Source organism: Ochotona curzoniae, unplaced genomic scaffold (genome assembly GCF_017591425.1).
Source record: "Ochotona curzoniae isolate NIBS_2020 unplaced genomic scaffold, NIBS_Ocur_1.0 contig_2692, whole genome shotgun sequence".
NCBI classification, from domain to species: Eukaryota; Metazoa; Chordata; class Mammalia; order Lagomorpha; family Ochotonidae; genus Ochotona; species Ochotona curzoniae.
The window spans coordinates 4595306-4622124 of NW_024465556.1; the positions used below are offsets into that span (position 1 = coordinate 4595306).

General features: G+C 36.4%; 1 protein-coding gene across 4 annotated transcripts in view; it reads right to left on the reverse strand.

Moving 5' to 3' along the window:
* The window catches only part of PCDH15 (protocadherin related 15), a 496526-nt gene that overhangs the window by 65917 nt on the left and 403790 nt on the right, over nucleotides 1-26819 (reverse strand). For all 4 annotated transcript variants that reach the window (XM_040975792.1, XM_040975791.1, XM_040975790.1 and 1 more), the window contains 2 exons: nucleotides 24974-25083; nucleotides 23720-23860 (listed from right to left, as the gene is read on the reverse strand). In XM_040975792.1, coding sequence (XP_040831726.1) covers nucleotides 23720-23860; nucleotides 24974-25083 — 251 coding nt within the window. The remainder of the gene's footprint in view (nucleotides 1-23719; nucleotides 23861-24973; nucleotides 25084-26819) is intronic.

Consider the following 26819-nt stretch of genomic DNA (forward strand, 5'->3'; position numbering starts at 1 on the left):
AATAGCTGAATATTAACTCCTTATGAAGTAACAAAAAATTCATAAACTAAAAATATACTTTTCTTGACTGTATGCATAAAAGTTAAAGACATGATTTTTTAGTTCCTGTAGTACTTTTGCTTCAATACTAAAGGTAAACACTTTCCGGACAATGCTTCTTCCACAAAGGAATATAAGCGTCATCAATGCTTACAAGTAACATCCCTTGAACAAAATGCAATATATCTGAATAAATGTTAATTGCATCACAAAGGATATATTTTATCATTCAAATTACATTAAATATACCACAAATCATTTTAAAAGAAAAACGTGGTGCTTTTCAGCCGTCCAAGAAAAATCTTTTTCAAATATTCTTATAGAATCTGACACATAGCCTAGAGAGTAAATTCTCATCTTGTGTGCACCGGGATCCCATATGGGTGTTTGTGCATACCAGCTGCACCCAGCTCCCTGCTTGTGGCACAGGAGAGCAGAAGATGGCCCAGTGCCCGGGGAGACTGCACCCACTTGTTTGACCTAGAAAAAGCAATGTGGCTTCTGTTCGGTTCAGCTCCTGCTACTATGGCTGTAATTTGTAAATTTTACTTTCCAATAAGAATAAACAAAATCTTCAGACAATCCTATATGTGTACATAATTTGTAATCAGATTAAAGAGGAAATAAGTTACTATCATTTTTTCAAAAAGTAGATACAAATCAATATTCCAGTGCATTACTTAAGTAAACTTTTCTGACGCATTTCAATGACGATCTGATAGGAATGTACAACTGACTAGCAGCTGTTTTTCAATGATACTTGTTTTAGCATTTTATTCTAGATTTCCATGGTCCTAACTTAAAACAGTCAATATCAGCTAGTGATTCAACAGGTGCATTACTCGTATACAATATGTCTGTGCTGATGAAATAATTGGGTGAACAACTTGACTCATCTTAGTAAGAACTCAGTAACAGGGTTTGTCCTACCCTGGGAAGGGTCAGAGAAACTAGTTAACTCCAATGTGTGGACCATACCCTGCGGCTACACTTCTGTTTTTCCTCTTATTTCTCTCTCTCCTTGAACTGGAGGAGCTAAAATCCAGAGGGGAAGTGTGCAGGGTCCACAGAGAAAAGTGCCAGCAGGGAAGTGCAGCTAATGACAGTTCATACACGCTTCCCTGCAGTGCCAGGGCTTTGACCTGCACCCCAGTCAGCCACCACTCATCAGAACTCACTCAAAATAATCCCATTTTCTATCTTACTACCAGACACATATTGTCACTGTAATGAAAGCAACAAACAATTCTACATGTAGCATTTTTTAAAAAGAGAATTCCTATGCTATACATCCTTTCCGATAATTCTGTTATTCAAAATTATTCATACGATCAGGTAACTGCAAGAGTTTCCATGTAAAAGCCAATCTGTTCATGTACTATAGATTACAAAACAGGCCATTTTAATAGCAATAAACAAACAAACAAATAAATAAAATTTAACATGAAATGCAAGGTTCTTAATAAATTAATGCAATGCGGTAGTTGATTTATTTAGCTTCCTTTTGCACTTTATTGACACTGCCTAGTAGTGCATACCAATTTTGGATATGATTGCTGTAGTGCCTGTACAAACTCAGCCCTCGCAGCACATGTGCAAAGTTACAGCTCTACCTGTCAGTCACAGCCAATGGCTATCTTACAGAAACATTCACTTTCCAAGAACTTATGTGCTACACTCCAGCCACCATGCCATTTTACTTCAGAAATTTCTGGAGAACAAGGCAGTGTCTATGGGATAAGCAGATGCAGATGCTCTCACTGGTGAACTCTAACAACTGGTGATTGTCTAAGTTGTCAGGTAACTCTTGTTTTCCTAACAATGTCACATGGGCTCATTCCTTAAATTTTAATGAATGTGGTTAAGTTATTCACTGTAAATTTACAAAGTCTTTACATAGACTACATAGAGAAGTAACTGTGGTATACTCTGTGGAAGAATAATTTTATTAATGCTTGCCTTCAAAGAACAGAAATATGTTACAATTGCTATATTCAATTATGTGTTTATCTGTTTGACTCTATGGATACTGAAGATTTTAAAATATCATTTGTTCCATAGATAACTTGCATAATTAAATTTAAGATTTAGAATTCAAACCATTCTTTGGTTGGGGGCCAACGCTGCGGTTTAGCAGGTAAAGCCACGACCTGTGGCACCGGGATCACATATGCGTTCTGGTTTGATTCCACTTGCTCCACTTCTGATCCAACTTCCTGCTAATGCACCTGGGAATGCAGCAGAGGATGTCCATAGGTGCTTGGGCTTCTTCATATCATGTGGGAGACCTGAAAGAAGCTCTTGTCCTCTGGCTTTGGATGTGCCCATCTCCTATCATCATGGCCATGTGGGTGGCAAATTTTCTCTCTTTGTCTCTCCCTCTATCCCATATTCTGCGTTACAAATAAATAAATTTTGCAAAAAAAAAAAAAAGTTATTTTGGTTAAGTGAGCTGAACTAGCTTGCAAGTGTTCTGAGGTATGAGGTGCTAAGGTAAACTTGGAACGTAACTATAAAACTTGTAGGAAATGAGGAATGGAGATTCATTCTATTTAAATAATTCAAAACATTTCAACTGAAATTGATGAAACACAATACATATAGAATGCTGTGCAGTGAGAGTTCAGTATGATGAAATTATTTTTTATTTGCTTGCTAACTTTTGGTTATAAGATTGCACATGTGTTCTTAATTCTTGTTCTCTATTTGTAACACAAGGGACTTTAGATCTGGATGGAAAAATGAGTTTAAAAAAACTCACAAGCCACAAAAGTTTCTGCACCACAAATCAACTAACACAATAAAGAGGCAGCCAACAGAATGGGAGAAAATATTTGCAGATTATGCAACTGATAGAGTATTAATACCCAGTATCCCTAAGGAACTCAAAGAACTCAACAAAACAAACAATATGGTTTAAAAATGAGCAAAGAACATAAACAAGCATCTCTGAAGTAATGAAATTCAAATGGCCAATAGCCATATGGAAAAATGCTAGACTTACTAGCCATCAGAGGAAAGGCAAACAAAACCACGATGAGGTTTCACCTCACCACAGTTGGAATGCCTACCACACAGAAATCAGAAAACAATGCATGCAATTGAGGATGTGGGAAAAAAGGTATTCTAATCCAGTGCTGATGAAAGTGTAAGCTTGTGCAATTATTATGGGCGACGGGTATGAGGATGCCTCAAGCATGTGAAAATAGATTTACCATATCACCCAGCTACCCATTCCTGGGAATTTATCCAAGCAGAATGAAAGTGGCATATGGGAGAGTTACCCGTAACTGCATGTTTATAGCAGCTCAATTTACAATAGCTAAGAAATAGAATCAACCCAAATGCCCATCATTAGATGACTGAATAATGAAAATGTGGTATATATACAATATGGAATAACATTCAGCTACAAAAAGGAATGAAATCTTCCCTTCTGTAATTAAATGCATGCAATTAAGAACCATTATGCTTAATGAAATAGGCCAGTCCACCCAAATACAAATATCATATGCTTTACCTAATTTTATAATAAATAGTGTACAAAATGTAATCTATATGTGTGAGATTAACATTTGGGATTTATTTATTTTATACACCCTTTGTTCATGATCACATGAAGCAATATGCTTTTTATTTTTTGTTTTATCATGTTTTTGTTCTGTTATTATGCTCCACATACAACAAAACCACATTAATTTTCTTATTCTACTAACATGTGAAATTATTTTACTATTTCAATATTGACCCAACTTGTAAAAATGAAATAAGCTCAGCCACATGCATGATTTCTCAAAATATGATTTTCTTTAATTTTTAAAAATGTATGTATTTATTTTAAAGACATTTCTATGGACTAAACTGGCCTAGTGAACCAATGTCTTCAAATTCCAATAAAACTTTTTGACTTTGAAATAAATATGAAATGCAAAGTTATCTAAGACTGTTAACTGTGTGAAAGACTCACATCATATTGCATAACTTTTTTATTTCTATCAGTAAGAAATCATTTTAATACTGTATAAATAGTCAAAAACAGAATTCAGAGCAGTTATTAATTTCTTTCCACTCGCAAAAGCTACTCACCTGGTAACAAATTTTGTTATTTTATGATTCAACAGTGATAATATAAAACTACATATGCCATCTTCTACACATTTCCCCATCAATGTTTTTAGTGCTATAATAATGAAGTAGGCTAGTGAATATTCTGGTTAGTACCTAAAATAAGAATCTAGGGCCTGGCACGGTAGCCTAGCAGCTTAAGTCCTCATCTTACACGCACCAGGATTCCATATGGGCGCCGGTTCTAATCCCGGCAGCCCTGCTTCCCATCCTGCTCCCTGCTTGTGGCCTGAGAAAGCAGTAGAGGACGGCCCAAAGCTTTGGGGCCCTGTACCCACATGGGAGACCCTGAAGAAGCTCCCAGCTTCTGGCTTCGGCTCGTCTCAGCTCTGGCTGTTGTGGTCACTTGGGGAGAAAAATCAATGCAGAGATGAGCTTCCTCTCCATCTCTCCTCCTCTGTGTATATCTATCTTTCCAATGAAAATAAAATAAATCTTAAAAAAATAAGAATCTAATTGACACGTTATATGTTACCTTTAAATCTTAAGCTACGCAATTAAGTAGTTTTAGAAGTTCTTTATAAGTACCAGTTCAGTGCACAATAGAACAGCTATCCTGTTTTAACCTATGAGCAAAAATTCCAATTATATCATATCTTAATTATTACAATAACTCAGTTAAGTCCTTTTTTGTTAAATATTTATTATTTTTATTGGAAAGTCAGATATTTATAGAGAAAAGAAAAGACAGAGAGGAAGATCTTCCCCCAGTGATTCAGTCCTCAAATGACTGCAATGTCCAGGCCTGAGATAATCAGTACGTTATCAGAAGCCAATCTGAAGCCAGGAGCCAGGCGCTTCTTCTAGTCTCCCACTTGGTGCAGGGTCCCAGGGCTTTGGGCCATCCTCTACTGCTTTCCTAGGCCATAATGAACCAGCACCCTTACGGGTTCTTAGCGTATGCAAGGATAGGACTTTAGCCACTATGCTAGCATGCCAGGCCCTTAAGCTCATCTTATAAAATGCTATTTTAATACTGAGGAACACTATGTTGGGATACATTTCCATGAGTTTGTTTTTAATTTTATTAGTTCATTAATTTTTGCCATCTCAGTATCTCTGGAAAGTTAAACATACATAAAATATTAATTTATTTTATTATTCCACTCAATAAATTTTGTTCAAGTAAGCTGGAATGTTCTTTGTGCTACTGAATTAAATCTTCATCATCCATCAGCTTAACAAAAATACACAAATTTACCGGTTGATAAAACTTATATTTAACTGTGGAAATGGTCACTGATACAACACTATCAGACATTATCATCTGATGCTGGAATTGTCACCTAGGTCTGTGTCATTTGAAAACTCCAAGTTATTCATTTTGCTAACACCAAACTGTTAACATAACTAATAAATCCAGTAATAGCTAACATAAAAATCAGTACCAAAGGTGGGAACTTGACACAATGCTTCAGACGCCATTTGGGTTCTTACATCCCAAGGAGCCTGACTCCTGACTCTTTTCCCGTTTCTGACTTTCTGATAACGTGTGCCTGACAGGTGCAGGTGGTGCCCAGGATAACTGATTGCCTACGTTGGTGTTTGGCCTGCTTGAGCTGAGTTGGTGCTGATTTTTGCAGAATGAACAAATGTACAGGGGACCGCTTTCTACTATGACAATCTACATCCCATTTTTCACATTTGGCGAAAAGAATGATTTTTAATTCCTATCACAGTGCAAAATTTTAAAGATGAGAACTGATTATTTTGAGAACTAAAGCAGGACTGTCCTTGATATTCTCTGCTGGCGTAACTGATGTTGGGATTACACGATGTTATCACTGACAGCAGAACCACAGGGTTAAGGAAATCACAAGCCGGGTGACATTAATTTCAGTTTCAGTTCAGAAACCGTAACTTTTTTCTATGTGCTCAGGGACCCTGTGCTTCATTTTCTTCTTATATTTTTCCCCATGTATTTATGCAAGGAAATCTTGCATTTCACCAGTGCTTTAATCCACTGAGCCAGTAAGCTCCTGAAGTGGCATATGAGATGAGCAAATGCGAGAAACATTCTTAATGTTTGTTAAAGAAAGATAAAAAGAGAACTTCTAGGTCATCAATTTCAGCAAAGGAAGTAAGAATTTTGGAATTGTTGCAATGCCAGATTTAACATTTGCTGATATTAAGAGAACGAAGTTAATCCTTCATTAAATAGAAACACATTTTTCTAATGCTGTTGTATATTTGAGATTTTTTTTCACGTATTTTACTGACAAATTGATTCTTTGAGTACTGTAACCAATAAAGCAATACAATGAATTACTCTAGCTTTATTTTTACTCTCACAAATTAACTAAAGAATAGATGTTAAGCATTAAAATATAAAAACAAATAATTACAAGTTGCTATGACTAAGAGTAATTCTTAAAGGTGATAGACCTAAAATCTAAAATAAGCAAATAAGAATCAGAAACCATTTAACAATTCTACAGTCCATTTGGAAATACCCTGAAGATGTTTGATATTACTATTTATACAAATTCATCCCATGCTCCATTACAGATTTTATGAATGAATCTATTGACAAACTAATGTTTAAGAATAAAGGGATCACCTGAAAAGAGCATTTAATCTGCTTTTACTAGGAAGATCATTTTAATTTTTCAATAAAATGTCTATGTGTATAAGTTAAAGGAAGTATGAGGTGATGCATAAGAGTGTATTAATCAGAAAAGCAGGAATATGATTACTGATATTTATAAAACAGGTAATTATTAAGTTTACTATGATGAGACAGATCATTGGTTTTGCTCTGTAACAATAATATTCAGCTATTATTATATACATGGTTTATTTTCCACACCTCAACAAGACAGATTGAGTCCTCTGATGCTCATTTAATAGTTTTCTAAACTAATCTTAATGTTGGTTTGATTAGCCTTTGCACGATTTTATTGCTGATATAGAAAACACACGTTCTGTGTATGTGTTTTGCTGAAAGGTTAATAACTAAACTTGTAAATAATGGCTCCAAAAAACTCACATTCAGGTTTAGTGTAACAAATAGTACTTGATTCTCACCTAAGTCTTTTAATTAAGAAAATGACAACATCGACAATTTTACTACCACTGTGAAGGTAATATGGTCAAAAAAAGAACCATTTAAACAATGAAGTTTGGTATAGTTTGCACTTAAAAATTTTCCTAACTGGGATAATTTTGTATACTGAATTTCTCTCCATAAACATCAAATATCAAATTAGTCTCACCCAATACTCTCACTTTCATTGATACTGCCAGTATTGTAATATTCCTGTGAAATCTAAATGGTCTTTTTGGAAACTTTGCATGACAATGATGCTGACCTTTAGCTCAGCTTCTTCTCCATAACTAAAAGTTATTTCACTAACTAAAATGATTTTGAGTGAACAGATGGTAGCTCTATCAACAAAAAGTGTTAACAAAGGACCACTAAGGATCAATGAAAAGTGCTGCAGTTATAACTTAAACAATAAAAACTTAAACTTATGGCTCTTGTTTTTATTCCTGGGAACAGTGGCCATCTACTCCCTACCTATTTAATTCTTTGGAGGGTTATAAAGCAAATTAAAATACGTTTTTGCAAAAATTAAAGAAAGGGCCCACGTGATGGCTTCATGTGCATCAGCAGCATCCCACATGGGTGCCAGTTCTATTTAAAGCTGTTCTATTTCTGATTCAGCTCCCTGATAGTATTCCTGAAAAACTACCAGGAGATGGTTCCATTTCTTGGATCCTTGCCTCCACATGGGACATAGCAAAGAAGTTCCTGACTCCTGGCTCCAAATTAGCTCAGTCCTGACGATTGCAGCCAACTGGGGAGTAAACCAGTGGATGGAAGATTTGTCTGTCCTTCTCTCTGTTGATTTGCCTTACCAAAAAAAAAAAGTAAATAAATAAATTGATCTTCTAAGAAATCTAAAGGAAGGAAGGAAGCAAAGAAAGAAACAGAGAATGGAAAGCAAGCAAATCAACAAGAAACAAAGACAGAAAAAGGGAAAGAAAGAGAAAACCGAGGCATAAAAAACAATCCTGTGCTCTTAAAATTGTATTTGTGAAACACATGATATCTGTTATATTAATAAAAATAAATTGAAACAATTACATTTTTGGAACAAAAGACTGAAGGAAATATGAATTCCCCAGCATATTCTCTGATGTTGTACAGGTGATCAACTCTATGCTTAACCTGCTTACACATAGTATGATGGTAATGATACACAATGAAATAAAGGAAAAATTCATATAAAGCAATAAACACTTGCTGTCTGTGTTACTTCATGTGTCTCAGTAAATCATTCCTCTCAGTAAGAAGAAGAAAATATTAGTAATACCATCATCACCATCATCAGAAGAACAAAGAACCGTAATAACATGGGGATTAATATCATCCTATTAGCATATTATAAAATAAATTTTTTCATGTTATGATATGAAAGATATCAAGAAACATACTGGAAAACATATCTGTTATTTACTGCAAATAGAATTCCCAATAAAAATAAAATGCTATTGGAAAACAAGTTAAAAGTATTGTCTCATTAAGTATGTACGTTATGTGGCATAACTACAAATTTACAAAAAACAATTTCGAAAGCTGACAGCATATAATATTTGAGGTGAGAATCTGATGCTGATGCTCAAGGCCTAAGAATAACAATTTTGCTCTTCCAGAATGATAGTGGAGATGATTACTTCTGAATTGTTTGACATAAAATGAAAGTACATTTTTAAGGTCAAACAATGCTTTATTTTCAAAAAGTGATTAATTAATCTGGTGAAGTCAAAGAGCAAACAAAATCAAAAAGAAAGAAATTTGAATATTGTGTCTTAAAAATACAGTTTATTACATACTTTGAAAGATAACACTGTCGTTAGTCATCTCACATACGCAGGCTTGAATGGTCACACAGGTCCCGAAACATAGACAGACAGCTACAGGCATGCGTACTACGTTCTAACTTTTTTTTGTCTGTTTTTTTGTTTTGTTTTATTTTCATAAGAAAACAATTTTTTTGTTTTATGTTCTTTCTTGAGACTCAAGAAAGTATGTCTAAAAAAATTGGAGACAGTTACATTGAGAAGTTAAAAGAAATTCAGTTTGTCATATTTTGCAGAAGGGACAAAGGGCACATTACTCTTTTTAAAATGGTTCTCTGTATTATTCCCTGTAATGGTTTCTGTATTTACAAAATTGCTCTAAGATCTTTCAACAAACCCCTGAAATCTACATTATCTCTTCTGGATTTCAAAGAAGCTGAGGTCTCAAGAGGTCTTAAAGAGGTTGCAAGTAGCTGGTCAACTATTCCTAATAAGAGCCAGACATGTTAATAGCCATACCCTGGTCTCTCTGCTAAGGAAAAAGTATGCTTTCTGGGCCCAGCGTGACGGCCTCAGCAGCTAACATCTCTCCTTATTAGTGTAGTGCAGTCATGGACACTAAAGCTCCAAGATTAAAGCGCATACTGTTTTCAATGCCACATGTACAGTACACTAGATTTGCAGTAAATCAGGAAGAGGGAAACAAATTACAGTGTACCCATATGATTGAATATTTAAAATGATGTTTATAATGTTTTTCTTTAAATACCTAATTCCATAAAGTCATTCTAAATACAAAACAAAATGGGAAGAAAAACCTCAAGATCTTAAGCACACATGGTCAAAAGTGCATGTGTATACAGTCACATTAAAAAAATAAGAAAATCGTGAGTATATTTTTTAAAGTGCAAAGCTGTGACATGGCGTTTTCTTGGTTTTGTACAATTACAGAAACTTCCTAATTATAAGTAATTACCATTTATAGAATGTTGTTACACTACAACAGTAGAGTGAATGTTTTAAATGGTAAAGTATACAGAGGCAAAAGATGAAACAAATTTGGCTGATCCTAGGCCCTTTAAGTCTCGGATATCTGAATATTCTGGAAGCACACTGTGGGAATCTTTTGCAGTAGCAATAAGCCCTGGCTTATGCTTGTCAGTGAAAAATGTCACCCCCTAATTTACAATGAAATTGTGCTTGCTTGATTGCTTAAATGTAAAAAGATACTTCCCCAAGGACATGTCACTCACTTCTAAAGACTGAGCCATGAAATAATAACTGAAGAAAAAGGTGCCTGTGCAAACATAATTTACGTCTTCAGTGTGTAACTTTGTTTAATTTACTACTCTTCTAGGACTCATCACTTTAAATAATTAGTTTTGCAGAAATTCTAGGAGCAATAGGCAAACTAATTTAACTATAGTTAACTATGTAGTACAATAAACAGGATAAATTTAGTTCTTGGAAAGTATTTAGTTAATACCTATCAAACAGATATTTGTAGTTTTTGCAACATATGATTAAATCAAAGCAATATCTTTAATTCTTTAACAAACTTGGGCTTATTTTTGTTTAAACAAAAAATTATTAACTAAATATAATTAAACATTTTGAACACTTGTAGTAAAAATGGAAATTAAACTGAACTAAGTCAAATTATCAGAAAGTTGAAAATCCTAAAACTTAAGATAATTTACCAAAAAATAGGGGTGGATATATTATAACGGATGCCTATCTAATTCCAAAGACACAAACATTAAATAAGTTATAATATTGGGATAGGTGTTTGGACAATGAATATTTTGCTTCCAGAAATGCCTTCATGGTACACCAGAATGAATGATTCAGGATCAAGGTACACTCAACTTCTAAAACAATTTCCTGAAAACGCACATATTGGGGGCAGCTGTACTTAGGTCCCTGCACCCGAGTGTCAGACTCAAAGGCAGTTCAGTACTGGCCTGTCCCAGCTCTGTTTACTGCAGACAACTGTGGAGAGAAGAGCAAATGGAGGACCACTCAATCTGTATCCCTCTGTTTTTCTGTCTTTTAGATAAAAATACAAAAGAAAAATAAAAATTAATTTTTACTCATCTGCATACAAGGAACCTTTGGTGTTCCATTATGATAATTTTGAAGTCAAACATGTAACTGTTAATGCATTTGGGTTAAGAAATTTTCACTAGTACAGATTTGAATAGTGAAAGAGTCTCTTTCCCAGTGTCCCTTAAAGCATAACTAGCATTTATGAAAGCTCATCTAGTAAGGATTGCTCATAACAAAACTGAGTCACAGAAATGGCTAGAGATGCAGCGTTCTTGTGCATTTTAGTAAAACATAAACAATCTCTACCAAAATCTTGAAAGTAAATGTATGCTGTAAATAAATAAAAGTGAATATAATTTCAAAACAGAAGGTGACACAATAAAATGATTGACTTTAAATTGATTGTAATTATTTTGAAGATGTTACCTGGTGGGAGCAGCTAGCTCAACTGGCTAATCCTCTACCTGTGGTACAGGCATCCCAGATGGACCCTAGTTTGCATCCTGGTTGTTCTACTTCCCAACCTGCGCCATGCTTGGCCTGGGAAAGCAGCAGAGGATGGCCCAGAGCCTTGGGACCCTGTACTCATGTGAGAGACCACGAGCTTAAGCTTCAAATCAGCTCAGTCAGGCTGCTGTGACCACTGGGGGAGTGAACCAACACTCTTTCAAATGAAAATAAATGAATCTTAAGAAAACAAAAAGATATTTCATAGGGGACTAATTAGGTATAAGAAACAATGAAGAATGAAAACAGGACAAGATTGAATAATTGAGCTTATAAAAGTTCCTGGGAACAATGAAAAAATTATTTTCCAATCTTGAAAATCTTTTGGAAATAATTCCTTCTTGCCGAGAATTTTCTACAATGGATGTCTGCCAACGTGTCCTACAATGGAAAGTGTAAATAAAATCATCCTTGATCTATGCTTTTCACTTCATTACCAATCATCAATTTCTATTGCCTTTTCTTTTCATATTTCCAACAGTTTTCCTACCTCACTGACTCAATACTAACTTCACAGTGACTTATTCTTTTGTTCATCCTCTCTCCAAGCTCTCCTCTATGACAACTTAATTTTTTTTTACATTTTATTATTATTGCTATCATTTTATGATACAGTTCCATATTCCCTTATCCTCTCCCCAATTCCCTCCCCTGCCCCCACCTAGTTCCTTTATATCATTACTAACATATAGTTCTTCATACTCAGTCATATGTCCATCATTGCAGGCATGAACAATGACAGAGTCCAGAATCCTACAACTTAATTTTTCTCATGTTATTTCTCTGTTTTGAAAACAGAAAGGAAAAGCTATCAACAGCTATTTCCCATACCAGTTACTTTTAATACCAATGAAAAAAATATATAAAAAAACTTATAGGGAACATGGCCAATACAGATTTTTCATGCCATAGTTTCAGTTACTTTAATTCAGTCATCCTGGGGAGAGCACAAAAATGTGCATTTTCCAAAAAGTAGGTTACATGATGATCATCAGATGGTTCAAAGATTGTTTTTTAAGGAACACTGCTTTCTATTTTTTTTTCTCTCTCTCTACTTGTCTACTTTCGATTTTGTATTCTTCAATTTTGTTACCACTCTGGCACTTATATCCTTTGAAGATATATTGCAAATTCTCCAATATTTTGCTTCCAAGTCTCGCTTTTCACACTTTTACTGTCCTGAGTTCACCCACCCTAAACAGAATGTATTGAGTTAAACAAAAGTTATTGCTTCAAGCAAACTGTCCTTTCCCCATCTCCATTAAGAAGCCATTCAATCTATTGTACATTCTATCATCTTCAATCTCATGTCATTGGTTTCTGACTTTCATACATCAATCAGCTACATACTTCTACGTGCTGCCACTTATTTTCATACTTAAATGTCCTAACTTTTCCACTCGACTATGAATTCTTTGAAATCATGGTTTTCACCTTGCATTTATTTATTTCCTTTGAAAAAAGTTTGTTACCTTGGAATAGTCATGATATACTTTGTAAATTGTCTTTCTGCATGATTCCTGTGCTATGAAAATAAGATATAAACTGGCAGGGGGAGAAAAAGAGATCAGGCTATTCTGTTTCAGATCCAGCTTCCCATGAATGTGCCTGGGAACTACAAGTTGATGGTCAAGGTGTTGTGAGTGACTGGGCCACCACCAACCCTGCAGGAGACCCTCATGGAGTTCCTGACTCCTGGCTTCAGCCTGGCCTAGTACTTGCTATTGCAGCCATTTATGGATGCAGGATTTCTCTCTTTTGTCCTCTTTCCCTTTATTTTTCTTTTTGGTGGGACACCTTAGAGCACAACATAAGATAACTTATCAGGCAAACTCTCTTTTACAGGTAAACAAGTATTCCCAATTGTCTCCTGGCCTGTAACTCTCCCATACCCATATGGTTTCTATACCACTCACTGCTAGATGGTCCATCTCAAATCTTGTCCTGTGATGGAACCAAGAGCAATAAAAATTGAATATTATATGTTTCCTTTAAAAAGAACAAATAGGCCAGATGTATTTGCGCCACGCTCCCCCACCCCGCCCCCAGACAAACAGTACAGTGAATCAATAAAGCAAAGTTTTAAAACTGAGGTTATTTTTAAAGGGAACCTTGGAGAAAACTTTAAGCCTCATCTGGAAAGTAATGAAGGAAGGAATTTTAAGGAGAGAACACTGCATGTAAGGAAATGAAGTAACAGTCCTGGTGATTTACTATATGTGTTGCAATATGGAAACTGATTTAAATCAGTGACCCAGGAGTCTACCTGAAGTGAGAGACCCTTGAGACAATGGAAACTTAAGAAATTTCATTCATATTTTTATTCCTAAAATAGGACACTTTGTCATGTTTATTTTCATCTTGCAAGCATAATGCTGAAAACATTGTTTTGTTAATGGGAAGCCATTTTTTCTTCTTACGATAATCAGTCAGTATGCTCAGCTGCATAAGATTTATCAAAATAACACATTTCATTGAGGGAAAAAAAAACGCAATCAATTTACCATAATAACAATAAATAAATTCAAAAAATTAAGTCATTACATTGAATCTTTATAAATTACTAGGAAACACTGCTGTCCTATACGCAAAGTGAGCCCCTAACCTTGATTATGTGACAACACACTGTGATTGGCCACTGCTTGTACTCATAGGCAATAAGAATTGGTGACATACCTTAAAATCTACTCCTCCCCTTCCTGTAACTTAAAGATAAAATGTACTTCATGCTGGTTGCATTTCTGTTACACGCATGATTTAATATGTTAGTTCTTTTGTATGTGTATTTATTGAAGCACTGAATTCCCTGGCACAACAGGCACACAGCTTTGCAGGAGTAATTTTGGAGTAATAATATTAATCCAGCGATTGGTGCTGTCTGAACTGGAATTTAACTTTGGAAAACTATTTGGGATCTAATGGATGACTTCTGTTTGAGTTCTACTTTATATTAATTAGAAAGAAGCTCCCAAGAAGAAAGAGAATTATACTTCCTGTCCTAAGTCCAGGCTCAGATTTAGATATAAGTGAATAAAACTACTTCATATATTCCCAGACTCTAAAAATACTTCAGTTTAATTGCTCATAGAAGCAATATAAAAAGCCTTCTACATGCAACGTAGCTTTTCCTTTGCGCGATATATGTGGAAATACACATTTTAGTCATTGTCATGGTTCAACAACGCAATGGTTAGGAAAACTGAAGGACATTGCCTCAATCTACTTGAATTCAGAAATGAACTGATAAAATTCCACAACACACTTCAAACTGCATTTCTAACAGAAAACACTGTACATATTACACATATTTTCTTAAGTAACCGTATGCTATGAGTTCAGTGGAATAAACTTTTCAAAGAAATGAGAATGTCACAATTTCAATTATATATATGACAGAATATTTAAGAAGAACCATAAATAACATTTAGTTTTAAGTTTTAAACAATAATGTTTTAGTGGAGCCATGACTATGCCCGTATCTTTAGCCACAAATTAAAGGCATTAATCCTACCTGTTTTTAGAACTGAATAACAACATCCAACATGGTTAATACTATTAACAAAGCTATATGAGGAATGATGTTCTAAGTTAGTAAATCCTGAGTGAAGAGTCATTCGCATTATTTCACACAGACCTTCTGTTTGAAACCAGGGAAGTTAAGAAAATGAAATCTATCACATGTTTTTACCCTAAAGCAAAGCCATACAATGGAATCAATAGCTTTGAGCAGTTTTTATCACCAGTGCCAGGTTTATCTTAATTGGTCTGTCATCTATTCCTGATTGAAAGTCTACTTATTGAATCAAAACACAATGACACTTTGGTAAAAAGCTATGGTTTTCTCCTTCCACATTTAAAGATAATTATAACTGCATCACAAAGCAAAAATTGTCACTTCAATTATAGAATTATGTAAATCAAACCAAGCTATAAAGTTACAGGTTATTGTTGCTCTACTACATAAACAGCAAAGAAATGAAGGTAACTTTGTGGGAGAAATACCAACATAGCTTTCCACAGAGGTTCTGACAATCAGAAACTCCTTGAAACTTCTGTGGGATCAATTAACATTGTATTCTGAAAACCCAGAGAGATAACATTTAGATATTAAGGTGGACACTGGTCAAAGAAAGCTCATACTTTGAAAAACACATAAAACAGCAAAGCATTCAAAATTGCTTTCATATTTAACTAAAAAATCCTATCAAGAATAGTGCTACTGTTGTGGCACTGAGCTTGACATGGAAGACGGCCACATCTGGGGTCCAGTGCAGTAGCCTACCTTCTAAAGTCCTTGCCTTGCATCTATAGGGGTCCCCTGTAGGTGCCGGCTTGTGTCCTAGAAACTCCACTTCCCTTTCAGCTCTCTACTTGTGGCCTGGGAAAGCAACTGAGGACAGCCCAAAGTCTTGGAACTCTACATCCACATGGGAGACCAGGAGGAAGCTCCTGGCTCTTGGCTTCAGATTAGTTTAGACTGGACGCTGAGCCACTTGTGGAGTGAATCAGCAAGTGCAAGATTCTTCTCTCTGTGAATCTGACTTTCCAATTTAAAAATTATGTATATATATATAATATATATATATGTATTTAAGATATACATATATGTCTTTAAAAAAAAACAAAAAATAACAAAAGATGGCCACATCTGAAAGTCCTAAGATTCATACATACTTCTTATTCCTGATTTTAACTTTCTGATAGTGCAGATGTTACAAAGCAGTGCTTATGGCTGAGTTGATTGGGTTCTTGCCATCCTTGTGGAAGACAGGATTGAAATCTTGTCTCTGTATTTCAGTTTGTCTCAGCCCCAACTATTGTAGAGATTTGAGAATTGAACCAGTGGGTTAAATATTTTGCTCTTTTTTCCTCCATCCCTTGCTCTCTATAACTCAAATTAAAAATTAAAAGATCAGCATTAAGCACAAAGATTATACTAAAGAAATAGTTCCATTGCTTTGCCTAGTTTATTTGTAATGTTGCCCTCTAGTTCTATGCGTTGAAAGACACAGTTAAACAACCTCAAGCTTGTGAAAGCTAAATACAATTATCACACAGAATAAGAGAACATAGTTTTTCGGAGCGAGCAGATAGAGAGAAAATTAGATAAGCGGAAACAAGATTCAGTTAGGAAGAAGTGATTCTCTTATGAGGTGCAGCCAGTGAGAGCCAGCACCCATTGGCAGTGGGCAAAGGGAATGTGGCTGTGTCCACCACCCTCTGTCCTAAGCTGGGGCCTAACAGCAATGGAATGTTAATTCCATCCTTAGGAAGCCCTCAGCTACTCCTCCCCCCAAACCCTACACTCCCCAACCTCTGCCCTCCCCCCTCCACATCTAGGTGTTTAGTCCTGCCCACCTGTGACTCTCACCTAGCAGCTCAGAGGGGACAGTATTGCATTCCTGTATTACCACTCCCCTCACAAGCCCCTTGAAAGGCTCATGAAGCAGGGGCTTGTTCTCTTTCTGCTCAGCTGCTCCCATTGCTCTGACACCTCAACTCTTGGCTCACAGGTAATTCCTCCAAGCATGGCCTCTGTATGTCTGTATTCCTCTATCTCTGTCTACTGCTTGGGTATGCTATTTCTGGTTTGTAAGCTATCAGGAGTTCCAGGCAAGGTCCAGGTGAGGTGAGGCCTAGCAGTAGTAGAATGTGAGCAGAGAAGCCAGGGAGAGGTGAATGTCTGCAGCTTTGTAAGTGTGTCCAGGTTATTTGTTGCATGTCTCTTAGGATAACTTATATTGTTGGGGAAGCTGGGACATAGGTCTTCAGCTTAATGGATGGTCTTAAGGTAATGACCATTTGTTCCTCTTGGGGTTATGTTTGGCTGGATTATGATCGGTTGGGTTGCCGTATGGACTTGTGATTTGCTATTTCTAGTGTGTTCTGTTATCACCAAGCTTGGTTAATAAAGACTCCTTAACAAACCTTAGACATGTTTGGTGTGATCTTGCACCCAGTAACAAACTGAAGTTACACAGCACAGCAGAATAAAAATAGTCTACACTAACATGTTTCACAACCATCAGAAAATAATGTAAAGGTTTTCAACACAGAAATCACAAATTCATGAGCAGATGGAACTGATTATGAACCTTTTTGATCATCATCCTATCCCACATAAACATGTAGAACTATTTTGTGCAAGGAAAAGCTTTCCTGAAAAGATATATTTGGATGTTTACCTATTTGAAGGGGAGAGTAACATAGAAGTGAGGAAAGTGAGTCAGTGTATGTGTTTGAGTGAAAGTGAAGGTGAATGAGCCAGAGAAAGAGAAAGATTAGTTTTCTATTTGCCAATTTAATGCACAGATGGCCACAATGGCCAAGGCTGCTAAGGAAAATGAGAAAGAGGGAATTAGGGAGGGAGGGGGTCAGGCAGGAGACAGGGAAGAGGAAAGCAGGGAGATGGAGGGAGGGAGAGGCAGGCAGAGAAAGTAAAAGAGAGACGGGGATGATAGGGGAAGGAGCTGGATGAAAGCAGGAGGCTAGGAGCTTATGCAAAGTAAAAGTAAGCATTATATTGCAAATTAAATAGAAGTTGGCTCCTCAAATGCTCTTGATTGCAACAGGAGATATGAAAATCTTGTAATTAGGAGTCCAAAGATGCATAATCAAAGTATTTACAGATAAAGGGTTACACCTGTGGTCTGCCTTAGAAAAATGCAGTGGGAAACACTTGAGTTCACCATTTTTTAAGACATAATAGAGTTGACACATAGAGTTCATTATAACATTATTTGTAATTGTTCCATACATTAAAAATTGTTACACTCTAACAGGTAAAAAATTTAAATATGCCTGATATATAGGTATGCAAAGTACCTCTGGTTTGAAAGTTGTTATATTGCATCTCAAAAATTCACTTTCAAGCATTATTTCATTAATAAACTCTTGGTAAAGAAACCAGAATAAGATACTTTAGTGAATTAAACTTGTTTTATTACTTTGATACGTAACGGCAAGTTCTGCAGCAGGGATAAATACTTAATTAACCAACTTCAATTTAATAATGGACTTATTGTTTGCATAGCTAATGGGCTGAGAATTGATTATGGGTCATTAATATCAACAAAAGCAACTGTTTAAAACACATGGACTGGTGTTTCTAAATTAAGAAGCAAAGGTCAGTCTTAAGAAGTTAATAACAGTGTTGAAAGTATCAAGCATTAAACAAACTGACATTTAATTTCATGCATTTCTTAAGAGATAATTCATAAATTTGCTAATTGGTCTACTGCGTATCATTGGAACCCTTAAAAGTACATGAGTGTAGTAGATAAACTTTTGTTAGTTCTAGATTTATGTTTAAACTAAAACAAAGGACCACACATAAATGAATGAAACTAGATCATTATCTTTCACCACGTACAAATATCAGCTCAAAATTGAGAAGATTCTAAAGGTAAGATCTGAAACTTTGAAGCTTCTACATGAAAACACGGGAAATGCTTCAGTGCACTGACATGGACAAGGGCGTTGCTTGATTGTTTTTTAATCAGAACCTAAATCCCAGGAAGCAAAATATAAGCAAACGGAATTTCATTAAACTAAGGAACTTTGACACACCATAAGAAACATTCAACAGAGTAAAGAAACCATATACTGAAGGAGACAAAAACCTATATCTATAAATGTTACATTGGGCTGATAAACTAAATATAATATGTATAATATAATGACATAATATATATATAATTACATATATATATATACACATACACATTCAATTTCATTGTCCACTGAATGGAAACAAATTACATGTTCACTAATGTTGAATGTATAAAGAAATTATGGTACACAAACAAAATAAACTGCAATTCAGTCATTTAAAAAAGATTATGTCTTGTCATTTGCAATAACATGTGTTGAAACAGAAATGATTATGTTAGGAGAAATGAGCCAAGCTCAGTAAGACAGGCACCAAAAGTTCTCACTCATATAGGAAGTGTAATGATGATAAACAGTATCTGGGAAGAGCATACAGGATATTGGCCGCTGGAAAAGTTGATGAACAGGTATCAAATTATACATAATATAAGAATAAGGAGTTGAAGCAGCATGATGGCTCATCTGGCTAATGCTCCATGTGCAAGCACCAGGGTCCCATATGGGTGCCTGTTCTGTCCTGCCTCCTTCATTCCCCATCCAGCTTTCTGCTTATGGCCTGGAAAAGCAGCAGAGGATGGTCCAAGTCCTCAGGACTCTACACCCACATGAGATGCTTTGCTCATGCTCCTCTCTCCTGGCTTTGGATCAGCTCAGTTCAGGCCATTGCAGCCACTTGAGAGTGAACTAACAGGAAAGATCTTTCTGTCTCTGCTTATCTCTGTAAATTTCCCTTTCCAATAAAGGGTAGTAAATCTTAAGAAAAACAAAAGTTCTGGTATGCTATTGCACAGCAGGTTAGATAATGATAACTAGGGACAGACAGTTTGGTGCAGATTTGCCATTCGGGATGCTCACAACCCATAAAGGAGGATGTGGAATGAGCCAAGCAGCTTCTGATCTAGCTTTCTGCTAATGAGTCTGAGAGACAAAAGGTAATAAACAGGGTACTTGGTTTGCAGCAACTTTGGTGGGAAACTAAAATGAAGATCTCAGTACATTTCAGCTGCTGACGACAATTGAGCAGTGAACCAGCAGATGGTACATTTCCCTGTCTTTGCCTCTCATTTTGTCTTCCTGGTTTTCAAATAAATGTTTTAAAATAAAACATTTTTAAAATAAAACATAAAAATCACATACAAAGAACACAATATAAGCTATTTACATTATTATCAATTATAAGAACTTAGTGTATCTATACATACTATGTGTACATCAATGAAATTACAGGATCTTTGAGAAATACCAGGATATATAATCTAAATATGAAACAAAAATTTCTCCCTAAAACTACTTCTTTGTTCATACAAATGATGAAAGTATGACTTTCAATCCATCATTCCTACTTGCTGATTTATTTTTATTATGTTTTTTTTTTTTTTATTGGAAAGGCGGATATACAGAGAGGAGAGACAGAGAGGAAGATCTTCTGTCCAATGATTCACTCCCCAAGTGAGCGCAACGGCCTATACTATGCCGATCCGAAGCCAAGAGCCTCTTCTGGGTCTCCCACGCGCGTGCAGGGTCCCAAAGCTTTGGGCTGTCCTCGACTGCTTTCCCAGGCCACAAGCAGGGAGCTGGAAGGGAAGTGGGGCTGCCGGGATTAGAACCGGCGCCCATATGGGATCCCAGGCGTGCTAGGCGAGGACCTTAACCACTGCGCCACCGCGCCGGGCCCCGTTACAACTAACTTAAAGCAACTCCTGAACTTTTGATTATTTGTTTAGTCAACGCTGTCATTTGCAACGCTGAGTTCCTTGAATTTATATAACTCTCTGCAGCTAAAAATCCTGCTAACTCAACTGTTCTTCAGTTTGAAACAATGTAATTATCTGAGTGATGCCTCATCATTGTAAACAATTTAATCCTTTTAATTTCAAACACACCCTATGTATAATCTCGTTTTTCAAACAGTGTAGAAGGACATTGTGAGAATGGAAGGTCAACGAGCACAGGATTACTACTGACAGGATAACACTTGTAGGAGAACAACTGGATGGATGCCAGCTGTGTGACTGATTGGATATCATTTGCATGAGAACAACTGAGCACACAGCATGTGAATGGCAACACTTGGTGGGACATACAAAAGGCAAGAGTTCCAAACAAGGGTGTAGAAACAATCGATGCATCCGTAGATAAGCTCAATACCTCCCCCCTTATCCTATATGAACCTTGGTCTATAAAAGTCTGATGCCACTAATAAACGGCAGCTATTGATCATCAGTTGGTAGTCTACGTGTCTCATTAGCGTGTTAATCTCAGGCTCCCTGCACCAAGTCCATCACTGCAGGACAGCAAAGAAAATGGCATTCATTGTATCTTTATAAGCATTTTACTAGCCCTCTATGATAGATCAGTAAGGTTTGCAATAGGTGACAGGGATTTATTAGCTTTTTTTTTTAATTTAATTTTATTTTTATTTGAAAGCCACAGTTAAGAGATAAAAGAAGAGACAGTCAGAAAGAACTTCCATCTGCTGATTCACTCTTATGGCTGCAGTGGCCAGAACTGAGCTGGTCCAAAGCCAGGAGCTTCTTCCAGTATCCCAAATGAGTACAGGGGCCCAAACAGTTAGGCCATCCTCTTCTACCTTTCAGAATTAGAAGTAGAGCTGCTGGGATTGGAACTACTGTCATATGGGATACTGGTATTGCAGGGAGATGCTTAAGTTGAAATACCAACACTAGCCCCAGAATTGATTTATTTTTATTGTTATCAAATGCTGTACTAATAAGGAAAAATCTGTTACGCATCATTTGCTTTTTGCTCTCATCTTGCACCCCTATCTTTCTGAGGATGGGTGTAAGATCACACCAAACATGTCTAAGGTTTGTTAAGGAGTCTTTATTAACCAAGCTTGGTGATAACAGAACACACTAGAAATAGCAAATCACAAGTCCATACGGCAACCCAACTGATCATAATCCAGCCAAACATAACCCCAAGAGGAACAAATGGTCATTACCTTAAGACCATCCATTAAGCTGAAGACCTATGTCCCAGCTTCCCCAACAATATAAGTTATCCTAAGAGACATGCAGCAAATAACCTGGACACACTTACAAAGCTGCAGACATTCACCTCTCCCTGGCATCTCTGCCCACATTCTACTACTGCTAGGCCTCACCTCGCCTGGACCTTGCCTCTCCTGGAACTCCTGATAGCTTACAAACCAGAAATAGCATACCCAAGCAATAGACAGAGGGCGAGGAATACAGACATACAGAGGCCATGCTTGGAGGAATTACCTGTGAGCCAAGAGTTGAGGTGTCAGAGCAATGGGAGCAGCTGAGCAGAAAGAGAACAAGCCCCTGCTTCATGAGCCTTTCAAGGGGCTTGTGAGGGGAGTGGTAATACAGGAATGCAATACTGTCCCCTCTGAGCTGCTAGGTGAGAGTCACAGGTGGGCAGGACTAAACACCTAGGTGTGGAGGGGGGAGGGCAGAGGTTGGGGGATGCGGGTGTTGGGGAGGAGGAGTAGCTGAGGGCTCCCTAAGGATGGAATTAACATTCCATTGCTGTTAGGCCCCAGCTTAGGACAGAGGGTGGTGGACACAGCCACATTCCCTTTGCCCACTGTGAATGGGTGCTGGCTCTCACTGGCTGCACTAAGTAACAATTTGTATGCCAAGGCTCTCTCCACTGGCTCTCCTCCCCTTTCTTCCTCTTCTTTTTTTCCCACAATTTGCTGATTGTTAGCATGACAGAATGTCTAGGGAGATTTCAAAGGTAAAATGTGAATGTTTCAGATATTGTCTGTCATTTCTATATCTGTTTCTGTATTCAGTGTGATATTAACCGAAATTTCTTTTTCAAATCTTGTAGATTCTAAAAGGATTTCTGTAATTACAAAAGAACGAATTTGCTTAAGTGGGATTATCAATAGATGGAAAAGAATAGCTCTTATCCCATTACTGGTTACTTATCTTAGCATCTGTGCTGGCTTTCTTCACAAAGTGGCTTTTACTTGCTTCCCTGTGTGTGCACACTAAATTACCTATAATGCTTGAAAATGATTTTAGAGTCTCAACATGCAGGCTTAAATCCCTGATTGTTTGTTTCCTGTCATTTTAGAAAATATTACTAAACCTTTCTGGATCTTGTCTTGGTAGAAGGCAACGACACTTGAAATGTGTGTTCATTAACATGCTACATACAAACCACAATAAATGTTAGTGTTGGATTTTAAGATGCTTTGCTCTCCACTCTAAGAAAATAAGTACAAAATTTCACGTATTTGAGGTGGTATCTTGTATTCATGAATCATTAAGTTCACATATTTCAAAGGCATAAGCCATGTTTCACAGTGTGAATAAGAACATACACAGATAATTATGATGCTTCAGCAACATTGTATACAATATTTGAAAACAGCATATTGTGTTATTATTGCCTTGACATTTTCAGAGTAGGAAATTACTCCACATGTTGCCATCTATTAGCTGTACAAATGAATAGGCAATCGTCTCTGCATATGAATCATTTCACATTCTCCACTGAGGATTTTTACTTTAAACATATATACATCCTATGAGAAAATCAGCATAAACAAAATGCTTCTAAAGCTCTAAATTTTACTTACTTTTCGAAGGAACTCTGAGATTGGCGAGGACCACTTCCAGAGAATCAGCTTGCACGCGAAGGACGTAGCTTGCTCTCGTCTCATAATCCAAAGGGCCGTTCACATAGATAACCCCTGTGATGTTATTAATCCCGAATTTGTCTAGAATGGAATACATGATTCCTTGTTATTTTTATCACTAGAAAGAGGGAACAGATTTCATTAAGATGCACTGTGATTTCAAGGGCACTTACTTGTAAAATGGGTAAGGTGTAACTGCTATACTTGCTTTTTGAAATTATGTTTTTCAGCTCTTAAAATCACCAATATCGATATTTCCCTAAGTACTGTATCAGATTTGTAGTGTTTGCATTGTGCTTCGTTTTGAATACCATTTTGTTTTATTGTGCTTTCATGCCGGCCATCAGGGCTGCTATGGTAAATTATCCTTGGAGAGCATTACACAATATATCCATCACCAGAGAATTAGAACAAAACTAAATATTTTTGGAAATTCTCAAGGTCCCCTTTTGATATTATCTCATATATTCTTTGGTCTAGTAAATGCTTAATAATTTAATGCACTTTACACTGTAGATTTAATGCTTTACAACAAATGCTTTAGAGAATAAACTGATAATTTAATGTTAGCCTTTTAAACATGATTTTTATGTAAATGTTTTATAATATCTTGCACTAACATATTGTTTGATAATTTACTGATATATATTTAACAGGAAAGCAGTATATATTGTTAAATGTTATTCTATCAAACCTACTTCAATCTCCAAATACGTTTCTATAGCATTAACTACCACCTAAAATGTCAGACATTTTTTGTTAATATCTTTATTGACCATATCCTGGCCTTTCACTGTTACATTTAGTGAACACAGGATCTGTTTTGCTCATTGACCAACCTGTAATGGCTGGAAGAGTACTTAGTACATAATAAATGCTCAAAAAAATGTTTACCAGATATATTAATTTATTAATGAGTCTTCATTTAGAGAGAGAAGCAGTAACAAAAAATCCCCTTTCCCATCTCCACAGAAAAGAGCAGACAGGTTAAGTGAGACAGAGTTTCAGAACAGGATGGGACAGGATAGCTGTGATTCACTGATGGAAATCCAATTTAAAAGGGGGTGGTTACCAGTTACTTTTAACTGTTGAAAATTACTGTGGGAAAACATGACAAACAATAATCGAACTAAGTTTGATTTGGACCTCCGCTGTTGGTTTACAGTGAAATCACAAGCCTGAACATTCCCTCACCTTCCTCATTCCCTGCAACGATGGAGTACACGATGCTTTGATTGACGGCTGCAGCAGCAACCACCCCGACCACAGTCCCTCGGGCTGCAAGCTCACTCACTGGGGGAGGCCTGTGTGTTTGAAAAAGACCATTCAGTTATTTATAAACTTCTGTTTAAAAGAGCAACTTTATGTTCATAAAAAAACTGACAGGAAGACAAAGATATTTCCCACGTGCCTCTTCCCCCTCTTCATACATGCAGTTTCTTCTTTTATCACCATCCCTTCCAACAGCACATTTTCTGATAATTGATGACCCTACAATGGTCTGTCAAAAACCCTCCAGTGCTATGGTTTACCTTAGGTTTTAGATACTAACATTTATATCCTATGGATTTGAGCAAATTATAAGATGATACGTTTCTATTATTATAGTATCACACAGAGTATTTTTGCTTCCCGAAAATTCCTCTGTGTTCCCTTTTCCAACCTAACTCCAGGAAACCACTGATGTTTTCACAAAAATTTCTTGCTCTTAGCAATAGGCATTAGATCCTCAAGTCTTTTAATCACTTGGAAGTTTGCTGTTCCATTTGGGTCCTGCAAATTATTGCACTGTGAAAAAAAAACACCACTTTATTTCTGTAAACACAGACACAGTTCTCTTTCATGTTAAGACAAGTATGAACATAGCTGTAATTAACATCTGTGCATGAGTATTTTGAACTACTTTGAATTAAGTATCAAAGAGCAAGCTGGCTGGATCCTATGGCTTAGATTTGTTAGAAAATACCAAAATGTTTCCCAGGTTGTGGTGGTAGTTTGTATTCCCAGCAGCAATGACTGACAGTTTTTTGCTCTATAGTTTGGTCATGCTGAGGAGTAGTAAATAGTAAATGAGTTATATAACTTATTTTAATTATATTGTCAACATTATTTCAAAGTCTGTTGTACATTTATAGCACTGGTTTTTGCAAATAGGCTGTCAGAATTATACCTTTACACTTTAATATCAATGAAACATTTTTACTTATATCATCCATCTGTAACTGATTTCCGAATTATTTAATAGAACCCAATGTGATGATGCAATTGGCTAATCCTCCCCCTTTAAGTGCAGGGATCGCATACAGGCATTGGTTCATCTCCTGGCTGTTCTACTTCCTATTCAGCTCCCTGCTTATGACCTGGGAAACCTGTGGAGAAAGTCCCGGGGCCTTGGGACTCTGCACCCTTGTGGGAGAACTGGAAGAAGCTCCTGGCTCCTGGCTTCAGATTGGCTCAGCTGTAAACCAGTGAATTCAAGATCTTTCTCTGTCTCTTTTTAAATCTGCCTTTCCAATAGCAACAGGTAATCTTTTAAAAATTTTATTAGAGAGTCTTAACAATATCTTTGAATCTTTTTCTAGCTGAATTATTGCAGTCTGTTTTGAACATTTGTAGGAAATGAATTAACACATTTGATTTGATTAGCACTCAGTGCTCGGAGTCACAGCGGATGCATGATTGTTGCAACACAATTCTCATGTTAATGTGAAGTTAATAAAGAAAGAACAGATTCCATGTAGTTCAAGATACAATTCTAACAAGAGAATGATCATCTTTCCTCCCTTCCTACCTTTTCTCCCACTTCCTTTCTTCTTTCTATCCTCCCTTTTTCCCTTCTCCTCTCCTTCCCTCCCTCATTCTCTCCTTTCTTGTAGATGTTTTAGTAATTAATAGTGTTCAATATATTCACTGCTTGCCCAACAAATATTTCTTTAAAAAAAAACATTCAAGACATACTATAGGGAAGTGATAATGAAAACTGCCTGGTAAAAACAAACAAAAACAGAAAAGAAGACCAATGAAACGAATAGAAACACAG